Here is a 19,574-nt window from a genome sequence, read left to right as displayed (position 1 = left end):
CTCCGAGCCACGGTGTTTGCTGATAAACTGACACTTTCAAATAAATTTACCTTTTCGGGGCATATTTCTTTGGCTACTGCAATCAAGCATTCTTTTATCATTTCTCCATCGGTGAATGGTTTGCCACGTTTTCCGATTTCCAGAGCCACACGAAAGCTGGCGCGAGTTGCAGACTCTTGTTCAGTATTCGCTTTGGTAAACAAAGATTGCTGCGATTTGAGTCCGCGTTTCAAAGCTTCAAATTTTTCTTCTGCAAACTTCCTGTATACTTGAAGTAACTTTGAAGATGTTCCGATTCATAGTGTCGTTTAATGTTATAGTCTTTGAGAACAGCTATGGTTTCATTACAAATTAAACATAGCGCCTTATCACTGGACTCAATCACAAAATACTGAAAGTTTCATTTTTCTTGGAACGTTCTGCATTCTTTGTCGATTTTTCGCTTCATTTCCACACTAACAAATCACACATAAAATCAATAAGTCAAATCAAAATACTTTTATTGACGAGTGTTACTTTTGGAAATTGATTCATATCCGACAGACATTCAGATAGACAGATAGACAGACAGATATACAGATGCTTCTCGTTTATTCAGCAGCAGTGCCTTGGTGGACCATATTGAATTCTCAATGAGGTCACATTGTTTTTCGTATTCATTCGATATCCAAATCATAGGAGTTAGTATGAAATGACGAGTCGAAGTCGTTACTGTCTGTCAGTTTGGATTTGAAATGGCAGCATGAGCTCAAGTTAAATAATAGCTTGTGATAAAAGATAATGGAATAAAAACAGTTGTGTCTTCTATTATGTGAAGCATGCAAATTATTATTATTTTGAAATACACTACAACCATGATGAAACTGAGAAACGCCTTTTTTACAACAAAAGCACATTTATTCATACATAATGATCAATTAAGTTACGATATAATCTAGCGTTTCGTAAGGTTCGTAAGAAATTGTGTTTCAATATTATGGCAATTTATGGAAATATTTATGTTTCATATCATTGATATGATGTACAGTCATGAAACGCAATGTTGTATAGACAAAAATTGGTAGGAAATATCAGTATTATTCAACAATAAGCTGGTTTGAAGCTAATTTAATTTTATCAGATCATACTCGTACAATGACAAAATGAATGAACAATAACAGTTTTTTTTTAAACAGTCATCAAAAACATGTTCGATACATTAGGGGGGAAAATAACACAATAACACTTACAAATAATATAATTCCATCAATGCTATAGTACAGTGTGTATAATATTCTTGTTAGTCCATGTTAAGCTGACACAAAAAAACTGGATGGTTTGCCCACTCGAGAGCATGCCACGTGTGAAAAACATGGAGTGGAGATTGCTTGGCTCCAGGACTTCTGAATAGTCATTGCAAATGCCAATCTATGCCACGAAAACCCAGGCATCGGTTTTCTCTAAGAAGATAAATGTCTCCGAACCGGATATAATAATGTCAGGTCAGACAATTCCGCTTTTGCTTCGATACGTTTGTTGGACGTTAAAATGGACACCAAAATGTCTTGGCGCAATCACGTCGCTGGAATTGCAAAGGCTGCATCTCAAAAGCTTGGAACATTGTTCCGAACCAGAAAACTGTACACACCTCAGCAACTTTTGATGCTTTATAAAGCTCAGATCAGACCTTCTTTGGAGTATTGTTCTCATGTATGGAGCGCTTTTCCCAAATATACCCTGAAGTTGCTGGATTCCATCCAGAAAAGAGCCATCCGCGTGATTGGAAACGTGAACATCATGTTCACCCTAATAGCCTGGAACATCCAAGAAAGGTTAAAGATTTGTTTCTCTTCTACAGTTACTTTCACGGAAAGTGTTCAAGTGACCTAGCACATTTGATTCCACCAAGAGAGGTACATATCAGAAATACGCAACGAACCGTTGCTGCTCATCGTTTTGAGAGTCAACTCAGTATACCTCGAACTTCACTGTTGTAAAACTTTTTCATGTGGAAAACTGCGTTTATGTGGAGTAAACTTCCTGAGAACGTTTTTCCAAATAGATTTAATCTCTCGCGTTTCAAATCTAATGCGAAACAATCACTACTTGCGCACAGGCACCGCTCTGAGAACGCCTCAAAGATTTTTTTGTAGTGCCTGTGTTTTGTCCTTGAAAAAACCCGCGTGAGTCGTCGAACGCTGCTCATCTTGCTGTAGCCAGAGCTCATGAAGTAGGATTTTATTCCGGCAACACCATCCTACCAAAAGAAACTAACACGAGTAGCATAAGAGATTAGGGTAAGGAAAAACGTGAGTATACTTTGAATTATCATCACAATTGAATTTTAAATTTTGATTCAAAATTTCAAAATGGACCGAAATAACAATAATCTTGAACCATACAAACTTTCCGAAATATTTTCAACTAGCGACCGCCCCAGCTCCGCACGGGTGCAATGCTGATACTAAATAATAATAATAATATTTATTCACGTAGGAAAGACGAATACAGATGAATGTTGTAAGAAAATAAAGGTGAATAAATGAGTACTCGATAAGTGTTTTTCACACTTGTTTCGAGAAAATACAGTGCAATAAAACTTATAAATAATAAACATACTGACGGACAATTACGGAAATATGAAAAAGTTCAATGAGTATCAGTCTGAGTCTAAATCTTAAAATAAATATTTACAAATCATTTCCACACACGCATATAAATGTGACCCTATAAATTAATACAATGGTTGATGCGTGTGACTGATATAAGGTTGTTTGTATGACATTTAAATGACGTAATTGTTATAAGCGGTATGGTAGAAATTATAATAAATAAATAGGGTAAAATGGACAATCCGGATGTACTAATATATAATATGAGGTTCTATTGTAAAGTAATAACAATTTTGTTCTTTCACACATTTTTTACATTGATAAAAACTTCATTTCAAATATTTTTTTGTCAACAAAATGAGAAATCATTTGTCTTGGTTGTCTGTATATAAATTTTCTCAATGAAGTGTATTGGGAAGAGTATTGAATACTTTTGGAGCCAGGTAAGTATATGTATGGTGCAAAAGTGATTTTTGTGTTAATGGAATTACATGATGATTTTTTTTTGTCGGGTGTTGTAATTGTAATATACCAAAGAATGTCTTTATATACAACGTTCACAACTTTTCTGTCAGTAGACAGTACAAACATGTTTTTTCCACCCCCACGGGGAGCGCTTCAGTTAGAATGTTTGAAAATTCATTCTTAGTGCGCATCTAAGACCTAAGAAGCTACGATATACCAAATTTAAGCTTCCTAGGACTCGCCAGTACGAAAAAACAGAGAAGAATGCGTGTTAAGTATTATAAGTATAGATTGTTCCCGAATATGATTCAATTTGGTAAATGAACGAAAAATAGCATAATCAGCACTAATTGAGTCAATGATACGAAATACTTCACTGACAGATTTAGAACCCAAATTAGGTCATATAATACGAGCGAGTAACTCAACGACGATGTTAGAAGCATCAAGGCGAATGAAACGTGAAATACAGCTGTCATATTTTGAAAATCAAAAACTAAATATATGTTTACCCGCAAATCAGAGTCAAAGCAAACCAAGACAAATGCCAAACACCCAAAGTCATATAGTGAGTAGTGAGTGTCACTAAGAATTCAGTGAAAAGCACATAACATCCATATATAGCTACGACGCCATATTAAAAAATCAACTAAATATAAATAAAAAAAGTGATACGCTCTAGGAGTCTGAAAGAGCTGAAGTCAATTTTTTGCTACCTTTTTATGTCATGTTTTAATAAACTTGTTTTGAACCACACTTGTTTTGAAGATGTGAAACAGATTTATGATAATAAAAATATATGGAAGTGATACGTGTTATGTTACATATTCTATTTATATCCAATTATTAAATTTGAATTCCATGGCAACAGAGACCACCTTGTTTTCAGTACTCATGACCCAAAAAATTCACTATAAATATAAATCTGTGCTACAAATTAATGACATTATTAGCGCTTGCTTCCGCGTTGAGAGAGTCTTTCCTAGTCATGTTGCAACCAGAATTATGGGAAAAGGGAAGTCGCATGACTACACTAGGAAACAAATTTTGTATGGAGAAATATAATCATCTGATAACATGGAAAGATAATGAATCTATTCTGGAACTGGGCATTGGAGATGGTGGAAATTCTAGAATATCATTATGGCCATACATACCGAACAATTTCAAAGAATTCATCGGTACTGATGTTTCAGAAAGCATGGTGGAATATGTGAAGAAAAAGGTAACACACGAAAAAATGAAGTTCATGGTTCTCGATTTTGCTTCTCCGACTATTCCGCTCGAGTTCGAAGGCAGATTCGATCACATTTTTTCATTCATCGTTCTACATTGGATACGTGATTTGAAGTAAGTAGGCATAAATTTTCTAATAGTTTCTATTGGTATTTTTTGAATTATTATATGATTGAATTGAACGAAAGTGTTCTTGTAAAGGAAATCAGTTTTCATCGAATCGACCAACTTTGAGTATTTTCATCTTCCACAATCTGAGAAAAAAAAAGAAAATTGTGATGGAGAACTTTATACAAGTGTAGAAAGCGCAGTCTATCAGGTTCACCCTATCAAGTCACTACATAATTTCAAAGTATTTTTCACAAAGAGCTAAGAAATTATTTAAATTAAATCATTCATTTGTGACTATGAAATCGTTCATCATTCACTAATAATAGTGGCTTCATTTACAATACAACTATGATAGAGGGGGGTCATTACATAAATTTCGATTTTTGAAGTACTGAGTGAAATTCAAGATCATCTTCACAACTTATATTTATATTTTGGCCCTAGATAGTACCATTAGCAGTAACATGAGAATAGTTATGGATTCAAGAAAGTATTTATGATATATTCTCATAAATAATATTATCAAAGTTATACTCAGTTATCGAAAAACAATACGTTGAAAAAGATGAATTTTTTTTCGACCCTTTTTGGGTATTTTCACCTTCCACAATCTGAAAAGTACGAGAATTATAATGAAGAACTTTATACAAGTGTAGAAAGGGCAAACTATTCAGTTCACCTCGATAAGTTACTGCGTAAAATCATTGAATTTTTCACAAAGAAAAAGGTTCTCTTCATCAGTAATTTGTCGTATTTCACAATTTTGCCTATCAAAAAAATTGCTAAGAAATAATACAATACTTACCTTAACGTTTCGGATTCCAAAAGCTGCCTCCGTCTTCAGAAATGGACCAAAAATTCAAGTATATATGCAGTTATTCTTTTGCTGATTATTTATTTCTCAACTTCTTATACAGATGTCACAGAAGTTTTGAAATGTGTCGAAGAAGTTGAGAAATAAATAATCATCAAAGGAATAACTGCATATATTTTTGAATTTTTTTTCCGTTTCTGAAGACGGAGGCAGGTTTTGGCCTCTGAAACGTTGAGTATTGTATTATTTCTCAGCAATTTTTTTGAGTTGGTATACAAAGTTGGTTCTGCGACATTTACTTCCGGTATAGTCGAATGGCGAGCTGTCGATGGTCAGCTCGATGGTCGGTGAGAAGAGAGACCCTTAATGAGGTGGAGGGCGCGCGAAGAGCAATCCTTGTGTGTAGGGTTGATGAATGGGTTTCTTTGTGTGTGATCGTGAGAGGTGGCGGGAAAAGTATGACAAGTGACAGGGGCGTGGCACACAGCGTGCTCGGTGACGGTTGTTTGATTGGGGTGCAGGTCCTGATTTTTGGTATGGTGCCTCGATTTGGGTACAGGTCCTTGATTTATGGTTGGAGACCTTGATTTGGCAGTGATCCTCAATTTGGGTCCTTGATTTGGAGGTGGATCCTCGATTTGGAGGTGGGTCCTTGATCATTTTCAGAGGTGTAAAAGGCATAGGAGACTAACTTTGTTATCAGTGAAGATAGGAGGGGGTTATGGGTACTCTAACCAGACAATTTCCACTGGAACACATGAAAATGGAAAGCATAGGTATGAAGCATACATTTTATCCATTTTGGTAGTATATTATTGAACCATTTATAAAAAATATTAACATTATTGAAACTGCAGTTAAATAGGCTTCCTTTGGAATGGTTCATACGGAACAGTATGTTTTTTTAGAATTTCGGAACAGTCCACCATAAATCCTCAAATTCACAATTGTTGTGTATGATTACCGATCTTGATGGCAATCTCTTTGGGATGGAATTGTTGCTCAACAACAAATCCTTGAATATCAACAAATGCTAGTCTCATGATGTGCAACTGTCAACGTCAACTGAGTTGACGTTCCACTTTTTAACAAATTCGTTGAGTGGGAGTTGTTCAATGACAGTGTCGTATGATACAATAGACTCGTGTATTTTGGGAAAATTCTTCAGATGCTTCGATTTCAAGTTTTACATCAACACTGGAACTTTCAATGCTTTCGTCCCTTCTGGAACAATCGATGACAAAGAGAGTTTTTTGTGTAAAGTTGGCGGTGTTGATGAGAGGATTATGATGATTGGTCGATTCGTAGCTGGAACCGAATTGTTCGTAGTTGAAATAGGCTTGCAAAAATTCATTTTCGCAAAATTCAGATGCATATTTTCTTTGGGGTAATTCTCACCGTTTAGAGTCAACGCTATAATGGCGATATTTAAATGGTTGAATACTATTGGATCATTGTTGGCTTAGTGTTATCACGATATTTTTGGAAACATACAATCACATAGCGAGGGCTTTCGAGGAATGAGGAAGTCGTGACGGCCCATATTTCATTTTTCTGAACGGTATGAGAATAGGAGTGTCAACTTGAATAGCTTTCAAAAGTTGCAATTTAATTTGATCATTGGGAAAGATTCGTTTAATTTTAAGTTCGATGTTTTCAATGTTCAGCTTAACTTCCGTCTTTGGCGTACCAGAAGCCTCATCTATTTTGAAACAGTTGCTATCATATCCAGCTCGTACTAATCAGATTATGTGTTTACCGTGGGAAACACACTGATAATCTTTGAAGATATTCAGAAAATGCTTTAATAGGTATGAGTATATTGATCATTAAAGATGCAGTTTGAATGATATCTGTGATATGTCCATCCTGAGATAGCCAAGTGATTGATATCTTCATCGGTGTAGGCGAGAAAGCCTCTGGCAGTACTATTAATTCCAACTTCACGAACCGCTTCCAATTCTTTGCCATTCTGCTCATAGGTAGCAGATTGAAATATGAAACTACCAACATTGTTCACGAAGGTCACCCGAACATCTCCTTTGGTTCTCTCAACTTTTCCGTTGATGAATAGCAGGCATTTGTACAAAGTGTCATAGGCATCAGATTGATTAATGTTGATTTCAATGACGTCATTGTTGCGAAAAGATTTGACATAACGGTAGTAGGTCCGCTATTCTACCTTTTGTATGGATTCATCGTTTTGTGGTTTTCGGAAAACTTGAACACTTGATTGGTCGACATGATAGCCAAAAGATTCCAAAAATAATGTATTCTTCGTTGACAGTTGTTGACACTGTTTGAAGGTGTTGATGAAGGGTTTGGTGGTGAGTTATTCCGTGTTAGGGATCACACGTTAAAAGGTAAGACCTCCTTAGTTCTTAGCTCGCACAAGTTTCTCAACTTCTGAGAGTTGTCGTTCGTCTGGGGGCGACAGCTGATTAACGGAAAAACAAATTTTAAACAGATTTTTTTGAACCATAGTTTCGCTTCAATTCCAAACGAATTATTATTTCTTCGTTTTGGAAATCAATGGGCCTAGAATGTTGGTCCAGCACTCGCAATGTAATGTTTCATTCGTATGAGAAATGGGTAGATAAATGACATGACTGGGTGTTTCGTCAATTGCGTAACGAGGATCAACATCGACGGCAAATTCGTATATCGAGACGGTGTGTCGTTGTAGAAGGCTCCAAGCGTAATGTTGCTATGTATGTGTATGGTACGTGATTTAATGATATCCACAGGTAGATCGGATGCGTAATGCATGTTGGGCTTGAGAAGAGAAGATGGAAAACCCCAAAATGTGAGCCGAGCTATTTGCAGGTCGCGAATCAATCGGGTTTTTCAAACAAAATATTCCGCTTTTCAGCGTATTATTGTTCGGTTTCAGATAGAAAAATTCTTGGGGATTTTCCTTGTACGTTTTAGGAAAAATACGTTTGCTTATTGAAGCTTCAATATCACCAATTTCGTAAGATCCAGAAGGAATATCGATACTTCCCTGTTTGGTTTTGTTATCGTTTTCGTAATAATAAAATTTTGTGTCTTCTTCAATGTTTGGTATACTGTGGAACGAATGAAAATTGAGCAAAGCTAAACTGTATTCGGAATCGGAGTTCAATCGAATGGGTGGATTGAGATCGATGAAAAGTGTCGAAGAACAACTCGTTAGAGTTAGTATCATAGACATGACTGATACATTTCCCACATATGGTTACACCTTAAATAATGATTATAAACAACAATATTTTTTTATTTCTACAATAATAACATTCTTTTTGTGAGCTAACAGGATCATAAGACATTGCTTTCTGTAATGATGATGCAGCTGATGTAGTAGATGTGGTATTTTCAATTGATGGTCACATTTTCCAATTTCCGAATCATATAATGCTCTATGGGGTAGCTTCAGTAGGATTTTTTTTGCTTTTTCAAATAGAGACATCGTCCTTTGCGTTGATGTTGTTTTTTTTTAGAAACAAGCCAAATACGCGAGGTGTTTTGCATAGGTAGAAACCGGAACCCAAATGTTCCATAGCTTTATTGTGACGTTGATTTTCTTCGAGTTTTTTCTTAGCATTTTTTGCATCTATCTCGGTTTCTGCGATGGCGCTGGCTTCCCCTGCCAACGAACAGAAAGCTGAAAGGCCTGCAAAAATGGGTATGACTGGAAGGATTCCTTCAGATTTTGCTTCGAATAGAATAATTTCCGGTGTACGTATCTTCTCACGTCCTCCAGCTTTATGGACGGCCATTTTTGCCGCCTTTAGAGCCGATGTCACGGATTTGTTCACGTCATTCGTCGTAGGCTTTCAGTTTTTTTTATATTTTGCAAAATGCTGCGTTGAAATGATTTCACACTCCCTATTCCTAATTTGCGTTTGGACTTCATCACTCCGCCCTTGTCTTTTCGCCAAGTGTTGCGTCTTTGGATATCACCCATCATCACGCTTTTTCTTCGAGAGCTTTATCAGCTCGATGTCTAGCTTCAAGAGACGTATTTTACGAATATGTCAAGTCGTGCTGTTTACAAGCAGAGTCTAATGGATTATTACCAGGATCACCTCATGCAAGACGTTCTTGTAGTTTCGTACCAGGATCGCAATACTGATAGCCAGTTAGGTCTCATTCGAATGGCAGCTTATTAATTAGCATATTGACGATACCCTTTCCGTGATAAGTCAACATTAGGAATGACGGATGACGTCAATGTGCACGCTATATATTGAGGTGAATATGCTAACTGCCGATCGAAACATGGATTTCGTTTCGCAAAACAACACATTTCCCATAGACAACTGGGACTATTTGGATGATGGTGTCAAGTATTGAAATAAACACGGCAAGTTGTTGCCCAATTCTTTCCGCGCCATCATATGTGGTTCATCAGGGTGGGGGAAACCCAACACAGCTCTATCGATATTATTTCATACGAATGGATCCAAATTTGAAAATGTCTACGTGTACTTGAAGTCATTGTATCAACCTGAATATCAGCTGCTCCGAGAGATAGTGGAAAAAATCAATGAAGTCGGTTATTTCCCGTTTCAAGACAATGAAGAATATATATAGTCCATAGGCGGCCAAATGGAATTCCATATTCATACTCGATGATGTAGCCTGCGATAGTCATCAGAAAAATATTATTCCATGTGCCGACATAAGGACATTGATGCCATGTATCTGTGTCAGACGTATTCCAAGATACCCAAACAATTGCAACATGATTGTATCGATCAAGCAAGACGAAATGAATTTGAAACATGTATTCGATGAATACGTCTTCCCCGACATGTCTTTCGATGAATTCAAGAGAATGTGTGTCGAATGTTGGCGCGATGAGTATGGAACTCTTATCATTGTCAAGGAATGTGATTTGAATGCGGGGCGATATCGAAAAAGCTTTGGCAAGTACATAAGTGTATGTAACAGAAATGAAAACGTTTTTTGTCAATATGAAACCGCTCAGTAAAGAAGTCGATGTTATGCGCAAGAACAAAATTAACGAAATTTCGAAAAGTATAAGAAAAGAGTATCTAGCTCTGAAATTGGGAAACTCTGAAGTTTTTTCAAACTATATCAAGGCCATTGAAGGATATAGCTAAAATCTCTAAAAATTCGGTAGACCATTTGAGACAAACTGGAAATTCTTCTTCTTCTCAAGACAATGGAATTACAGCTATATTCAATGAACTCAGAGAAACCAACATTATTCAGTAATAAATAATTCAATATGAGATACATATTTTTTCATTTGATGTAATCAAAAATATAATTGAAACCATCATTTCTGTCACTTTACTCGCATCGAACAAAATACATTTTTTCAATGCGTTATAACAGTCATTTTTGTCAGTTTATTCGCATCGAAAAAAATGCATTTTTCAAAGCCTTATTTTTTGCAAAAACCCATATGATTTGCATTGTAACGAGTTACGGAAAATAATGCAGAATTGACACGAAAAAACCTTTCAAAACACATTAAAAATATAGCGCAATGAACCAATGATTTTTTGTCACGAAAAACGTATGGAAAATTTTACAGAATTTCAACGCGCATTCAAGTTGCGGAAACCCCATTTAAAAAAAGCATATTACTACAATCATATCGGAGTGTGCCCCATTTTTATCATGACTATCGACAACTTTGGGGGTAGCCCCAATAGCGAAAGCATTCTGCAACATCATCAGTAGGCACTAGTGGAGGTTTGCTACACACACCCGATTGCAACATTGACTTTGATTATTTGAAATTGTGTAATGTGAAAAGACCTACGAACGCATCAGATGCAGTCAACAAAGAGTACGTGGATGAAGTTGAGAAAACCTCACTACTTCCATGAAAAGGAATATGACTAACTTTGATGGGAAAATGATTGAGTTCACGATGAAAGTACGCCATGATATGAAAAATTTGAAAAATGACGTCAACGCACTCATCAAGAATGAGGTCAATAAGTTAGATTTTGAATTTGACAAAACTATTCAAACAGTTAACGCCGACCTCTTTCAAACGACTCAAAATGTTACGAAACAACTTCAAAAGTTGCATGAAAAATTCAAATGTCAACATAAAATCGATATCGAACGTATCGGCAATGGTCTGTCAAAAAGATTGAAAGAACTCACCGATTTAGTTTACGAAAAGTATGCAAAAATTTGCAATCTATGCGGCAAACTGATATTTTGATCAAGAAAATAGATGGAGAGTTAAAAAAATTTCGATCTTACATCGAATCGCAAATATCTACATTAGGTGTGAATGTTAAAAATTTGGAGCTCGTCATCAACAAAAATATTCAGAAACTCCCTACAGTGTGACAAAATGAAAGGTTTTACAGCATTATGCTGGCAAGATACAACTTGTCCGTGAACTGTATAAACCAATTAGAAAAAATTTTCCTCCACGTCGTACCATCATCAAGGGACTGAATGATTTATGGCAGATAGACTTGGCTGAGATGGGATCGTATGCTCACCAAAATCGAAATTTGAAACTCATTCTAGTCATCATAGATTGTTTTTCGAAATTCATGTGACTCGACAACTGAAATCGAAAACGGAAGAAAAAATCACCAAAACATTTTCCGATATTTTGGAACATACAAAACGTTGTCCAAAAATTCTACAAACCGATCAAAGGACAGAATTTTAGAAAAATGAATTTCAAACTCTGAAGTAAAACCACGGAATAAATCACTACAATACGTACAGCATCATTAAGGCTTCTATGGCTGAATGCATCATTGGGACGTTGAAAGAAAGACTTTCGAATAATTCAGTTTGAATGGCACCTACAAATGGTTGAATGTCTTGCCTGAAATCACAAAATCCTACAATGATACGCGACACTCAAACACGGGTATACAACCCAACAAATCCAACAAAAAACAAATTCTTAAATCAACATACAGCCATCTGAAAATAGCTGGACCGAGAAAATTTAAAGTCTGCGATGTTGTGCGAATCAGTAAGGCGAAACACATTTTCGAAAAAGGCTATAGACCCAGAGTTATTCAAAATTATCAAAGTCAAAATTACTAACCCCGCCACCTTCATGCTAGAAGATATGCAGGGTGTACCTATCAGGGGTGCTTTCTATGGGGAAGAATTACAAAAACCTACAAATCCTGATATATGTCTCGTGAAGAAAGTGTTGAGGAAGAAAGGTAAAAAAATGTACGTTAAATGGTTGGGTTTTGATAAAAAACACAACAGTTGGATCGAAAACGTCGATTTTGTATAGAATTTTATGGAAAACAAGCACAATGACATTGTATTGGGAGGGCCTTTTGCGAAGAAATATTTGTGTGTTCAATAAACACGCACACAACAAATGAAATTGACCACGTGATTTGAAGCTATAAGAGCGCATGCAAACACAGATGGACATTCAGTTGGAAAACGAAAATGTCTCTCGATAGTGATTTAGGTAGTGAATTTGAAGTAATGTGTGATAGTGATAGTGAAGACTATAACGAAACTCTGGGTGCAATAAACAGAGCATTGGGGCAATACGAAAGCGCTGCTCGAAACGAAAACCATTTGCTTTTAATGTCATTCCCCATGTCATCTTATGGAATTCGATGCGGTCTGAGTCCATCCAGAGACTTTAGCTCATGCATCATATTGTAGCAACAATTCTCCATTCGTTCCATCAATTTAACAAATTATGAATGGGCGACCATCATTGACATCCTGCAACAAGTGAAGAAAAATTTCTTTGATTCACAAATCGATGAGTATGTAGATGAATATGATCCAATCACAACACATTGCGGGGATTACATTCACGTAACACATTACATCGAAATTGATACCAAACAAGTTTCCATTTCCAAGGATACCACGAGCATGAAATGTACACAATCAGCATGTTGTGTAGATTGTTCTGTAATGTGTGATAAGTGTGCAGTTTACAGATCTGATAAATCATCATTTTTTTGAAAATTTTTATTAGTTGGAAATAAAACCCAAAAAACCACTTTGTATTCTTTTTATGAACACCATATATATTTGTATACACCAAACATGTAATTTATTTTTCAAGTGTTATTTGAGTCTTGCATGTTACTATAGTGCCCTCAAGGTAATGTGCCATTTGAGTCTCTCAATGGAAACCGTTTGTCATCGAATGGACTCAAAGCAATTTTGTTTCGTTCAATTGAATGTAAATTATGAGATTTTGACTGAATAATCCTTTGAGTTGATGTCTTTTGAATTCGTTCGAATAAACAATTTCAATAGTCCTGGAAAGTTATTTCATGTTTCACTACATTATATTTGATATCCTTTGCCTTTTAGTACATTTCTCCTTTTTCATAAAAAAAAAAATACATTTTTGATCTGAGACCGATAAATTCAGTCATTTTATGTCCATTATTTTCATCTTTCATCTACCCCACTACAATATATATATATATATATATATATATATATATATATATATATATATATATATATATATATATATATATATATATATATATATATATATATATATATATATATATATATATATATATATATATATATATATATATATATATATATATATACAGGGTCCTGCAACAGTGGCGCGGTGTTCCATATCTCTATATAGGAAGCAGATAGGAATCTAATTTTCTATAATATTACCTTATTGCTCAAGCTCGACAAAATAAAAATATTGGCGGTCACACAGGGTGTTCGATTTTTTCTGGGCGGATCCCAACTGTGTCTTTTTAAATGGCAACCTATATTTTTTATCGCTTTTTCGGTTTCTTCATGGAAAATAAAATAAACTTTATGTATATCTGCACTTCGAAAATATTGACGGTTTTCGAGATATCTAGCATGACAGGTTTTTTTTTCCAATATTCGTCACTCAGAATATTTGAAATTATAAAGTGGTGCCAAGTCCAGTTGAAATTTTTTTTTGATCGAATATTCTACATTGGTAACTCTCTCAAACGATATATCTGAAATCGACCTGTGATATACAGGGTATGAAAAACCGCTTGCCAAATATTGTAAATGAAAATTTGCAAAATCTTCCTTAGATTAAATGGAACACCCTGTATATTATTGATCCATAAGAAGCGCCAACGAAACCTCTACAAATTTCATTAAGTATTCCCTATGGCTAAGTTCAATAGTTTTTCTTAAATGAGCATTTCTTTCGAAAAATGGTCATTTTTTCAAAGCGAAATCCATTTGACGACTGATAAAAATATACGAAAGATATCTTGTTTCAATTTTGTACATTAGAAGGTGTCCAAACAAATATTTTTTAACGAAATAAATGTATGTACCTATCACTTTTTGCTATATGGAAAATTATTTTTTCATTGGATGCAGAATTTCACTCATAAATCGTGCAATATCAAACCAAACAAGTTAAAAGAAAGAAACATTATAAATAACTATTTTTTTCATGTTATTATATTCATTCAAAGCTTGAGTTCTAGATATTCAAATTTGTCAACTGGCAAATTACAAAACTACAAAAGGGAGAGTTTAATTAAGGTTGATAATGAAACTTTTATAAAATATGTTCAACATGTCTTCCATTTTCTTGAATGCAGAGCTGAAGTCTATGTTTGAAAGACTGTTCTACCCTGCGCAAGACAGCTGGTGTAATGCTGCGAAAAGCATTCGTTATTCTAAGTCGCATATTTTCGGGAGAAGTTGGTGGCTCAACGTAAACCATATTTTTTATGTATCCCCATAAGAAAAAATCTAGTTTCGTCAAATCTGGTGATCTAGCGGGCCACCGTACAGGCCCATTCCGTCCTATCCATTTATTGGGAAATACTTCATTTAGATGATCTCTCACTTCTGCCGAATAGTGAGCAGGTGCACCATCATGTTGTAACCACATTCTATTGCGGAGGTCAAGAGGAATATCATCTAACAAACCTGGTAAATCATTTCGAAAGAAATTGAGATACATTGCACCATTCCCTCAAAAAAGTATGGACCAATTACATATTCTCCAATGATGCCTCCCCAGACATTTATCGACCACCTATGTTGATAATCCACCTGTCTCAATAAGTGAGGATTTTCTGTCGCATAATAATGGTAATTATGTCGATTTACAAATCCATTTTTATGGAATGTCGATTCATCCGACCATAAAATATTATTGAAAAAATATTCGTTTCGACGAATTTTGTTCATGGCCCAATTGCAAAATCTCACTCTTTTCTCGAAATCAGCATACAGTAGTTCTTGATGTAACTGAACGTGGTATGGATGCAAGCGATGTTTCTTCAATACTCGTTGCACTGATCTCTCACTTATATCCACTATTTCCCCAATTTGTCGTTGACTCCTACTAGGATCTTCTTCAACAGCAAGAAGAACTTGCAATTCATTATCTTCATTAGTAGCTGGCTTGATGCGCTCATGTTTGGAATAATTAATAGATCCAGTTTCAACGAATCGTCCCAAGACCTTTCGGAAAGATCTTTCATCTGGATGCCTTCTATCTGGATACCGTTGAGAATAAATTCTACTTGCCAATAAACAATTCCTGTCTGATTCACCTAATATGAAAATCATATCAATCAAATCACTTTTTGATAACAACATTCTGATGAAATTATACCGACAGTTCAACTTCACGATTGACTAAAAATTTCAATATTCATTTGCAGCCAAATATTTTGTTCTGTCATTTGCCAGACTACTTGATTTCCAATAAATATTTCATTCGCTGAAAGGTTGTTTTAGACCGAAATAATATGGCACAAATTCCGAGATTTTTGAAATTATTGTAACTATTCAAGAACGTCCATTTTGTGGTGTAATTCGCAACTTGTTTATCTAGCAACAGGTAATTTTAGGAATGGGCGATATTTTAAGGAAAGGGTATTTTTTGTATATTCTTATCAGTCGTCAAATGGATTTCGCTTTGAAAAAATGACCATTTTTCGAAAGAAATGCTCACTTAAGAAAAACTATTGAACTTAGCCATAGGGAATACTTAATGAAATTTGTAGAGGTTTCGTTGGCGCTTCTTATGGATCAATAATATACAGGGTGTTCCATTTAATATAAGGAAGATTTTGCAAATTTTCATTTACAATATTTGGCAAGCGGTTTTTCATACCCTGTATATCACAGGTCGATTTCAGATATATCGTTTGAGAGAGTTACCAATGTAGAATATTCGACCAAAAAAAAATTTCAACTGGACTTGGCACCACTTTATAATTTCAAATATTCTGAGTGACGAATATTGGAAAAAAAACCTGTCATGCTAGATATCTCGAAAACCGTCAATATTTCCGAAGTGCAGATATACATAAAGTTTATTTTATTTTCTATGAAGAAACCGAAAAAGCGATAAAAAATATAGGTTGCCATTTAAAAAGACACAGTTGGGATCCGCCCAGAAAAAATCGAACACCCTGTGTGACCGCCAATATTTTTATTTTGTCGAGCTCGGGCAATAAGGTAATATTATAGAAAATTAGATTCCTATCTGCTTCCTATATAGAGATATGGAACACCGCGCCACTGTTGCAGGACCCTGTATATATATATATATATATATATATATATATATATATATATATATATATATATATATATATATACAGGCTGATTCACGGTGGATGGCACATTAGACGTTTCTGGTGAACCAGACAACGGCTCACTTTGAAAATTCAATGGAGGGCATATTCGGACATTCTCTAGCCAACTAAAATATTTTCGACAATGCGGTGTTGCCGCTTCTATTAGAAAGCAGTAGCAACTTTGATTTTTCAAATAGAACACTCTATATATAATATTATTTTTGGAATCTCCAACAATTGCCCGACAACTTTTCTTGATATTTCCCTATACCTATCTGTTACCGTTTTCGAAATAAAAATTAATTTCAATTTTTTTCTTCGAAAATCATGACTTCTAAAAATGTCGATATCTTTTAGTTAAGAAGTACTATGATATCGAAATTTGGTTTGGAGTTAGGTGATACTTGGACACTTTCCACACGTCAGCCTAATCTCCGTTACTTCAATACAGGGTGGTAAAAAAATACAGTTTTTTCGTTTGCTTGAAAAAGTTGCTGAAATTTGATTATTTTAAATGGAACACCCTGTATATTATAAAGAATTCGGAAAGCTGCTGAAATTTGCTTTCTTTCTATGTATATCATACCTATACCTAACTAGTCAAGTTTCGGACTTATGAACATCTATTTGTGAAAATGTCCCTTCCATTCGGTATTTGGTAAGCAGGCCATGATTACTATTTGACAGTAGCGTTGTGACATTCTCCTAATAATATCGACATTTTCGTCACTTCAGAAGTTGCAAATACCTTCAAAACGATGGAACAAAACTATTCAAACGAAGTTCTTATGAATTTGTTTATTATTTTTGGACAGTGTGACAAAATTATCAGCAGAACATGTAGAAAGTTCAATGAAATGTATCCGAATCTACCGCCAATGAACCTCAAGATATTTATACGAATTCGACGTAATAATACGACGCCGCTGCAGCTGCAGTAGGATCTTACAAAACAACGTTATAAAGTAAATTCATATGACTTTCATTACGTCTACACAAAATAATTATTGAAACGTTGGAAATAATTTTTGAAACGTTACATGCATGTAGGCACATATAATTCAAAAAGGAAACACCAGGTATATAGTTGGTTTCCAAAAATAGGTTGTCTGTGTAGTGGAAATCAACTCCGATGTAAAAAAATTGGAAATTCCTCACCAAATGAGTCCCTTCTTTTCTGGATGTTATCAGCAACAGGCTGTCTGAGAGGTCGAGTAGATTCTGGATGTAGTCTGGAGGGTTAGAAAACGAAACAGTTCAGTTGTCAGGCGATACTATAAATATCCTGAATTCGAAAGATATATGTCGAACTGGAGCAATTCGACTTTTCTTTTTTTTTCAAAACTGGTCGACAGCAAAAGACGGTATTTGGGGATCCAAAAGGTTCCAAACCAGAACAAAAACGTTCGAGATGGTTGGACGACCCACGCTTCTTGGAAAATACCAAAGGCTGTACTTGTCCGTAGCTTAATGGAAACCGGCAGATCTATAGAAAGTGATCTCGGTTGTGATATTGGTTCCAGAAATCAAATGGTTAAAAAAACTCACCTCCTCTAAGGGAAAGGCTTCCACCAAAATAATGCCCAACACAAAAATGGTAACTGACGTGACACACTCTACTTTCGTTTCTCAACCGTCACCCAAAATCCTTTCAGGTTGACCTCCGACCAGAAGTATTAACACAAACTCGTCCTTTGCGCCGTGACGTACACGTTGACGAAATTTGGTGTACTCCAATGGCAATAATTCTTCTTTGTATGAAGTATTCATTGAGCATTCCTTCTTTTATATTTTATTTCATTAATAATAATTCGTTTCTTTTTCTCTTCCCCAGATTACATCAACTATGCAATACCAAGAAAATAAAATAGCTGATGTTTACTAGATTGGAACTCTGAAATTGTATACATGTATTTTATGATTTCCACAATTAAATGATACATTTCGTAACAAGTGCTTTGGATTGTTGATAAAAGTCAACTTTTCATGTTACATTCACCCCATTCTCCAGATAATAAAAATTGTTGCTTTCTAGTGACAATTTTTATTATTTTCTAATAATATTAATTTCTGACTATTTTTTTTTACTTATATAAACTAATCACGATTAGTAAAGAGCTATCTACTACTAACTTATACTAATCCCAGTTTCCCAATATAATCTAATATCTACATCAAAATTCACCTTGAACGAAAGTTTTTACCAAACTTCCCTAATATATACATCTATTTACATTTCACTCCTTGATCCCGATTCATTTTCTGAAATCTCGGATAAAGAACCGTAGTACGGTTTTAAATTTTGAATATGCCACTCACCTGCATGGCTACCGTCTTCCTTTCTCAAAATATATACTAATTTACTCTTTTTTCCTATAACAGTACAAAGCACATAACGCGGAGCTAATTTTTGACTGAAATTTTTGGCTGCATAAACATTGCGGGTGCAACCTGTTAAATGATCAAATCGATCTAGTTTACTTACCGGTTTTCAAATTAGCATATCCACATTGTCAGAAATAAACAAAATTCAGGTACTCAATTGAGCTAAGTACCTCAATTATTACCTACAGTGGTGTGATATAAGGGCTAATGTAATCAATCATTTTCAGTTTGATGTATAAGTTTGAAAATGTCCTTATAATACGAAACTGCAGTAATGTTAGTTACAAATAAAAGTGGTAAAACATGGAAAGTGTCACTTCTCTTTTCTTCCTAATGATTTCCTTCCACGTAGTAACGGCTACATCCATTAATTCATTGTTCTGTAGGTATTATTTGATTGTA

General features: G+C 35.0%; 1 protein-coding gene across 1 annotated transcript in view; it reads left to right on the top strand.

The window, feature by feature from the left end:
- Window positions 1-3,913: 3,913 nt before the first annotated feature.
- LOC141483044 (juvenile hormone acid O-methyltransferase-like) overlaps window positions 3,914-19,574 on the top strand; it is a 34,472-nt gene continuing 18,811 nt past the window's right edge. Inside the window, exon 1 of the mRNA XM_074177218.1 lies at window positions 3,914-4,406. Within this exon, the coding sequence (XP_074033319.1) occupies window positions 3,997-4,406 (410 nt within the window). The 5' untranslated portion in view covers window positions 3,914-3,996. The remainder of the gene's footprint in view (window positions 4,407-19,574) is intronic.

Source organism: Leptinotarsa decemlineata, unplaced genomic scaffold (assembly GCF_025532065.1).
Source record: "Leptinotarsa decemlineata unplaced genomic scaffold, Ldec_3_MD MMD2_tig00002159_RagTag_RagTag, whole genome shotgun sequence".
Taxonomy (NCBI): Eukaryota; Metazoa; Arthropoda; class Insecta; order Coleoptera; family Chrysomelidae; genus Leptinotarsa; species Leptinotarsa decemlineata.
Note: the sequence above shows the minus strand (reverse complement) of the source record. Positions and strands in the feature narration are given on the sequence as shown.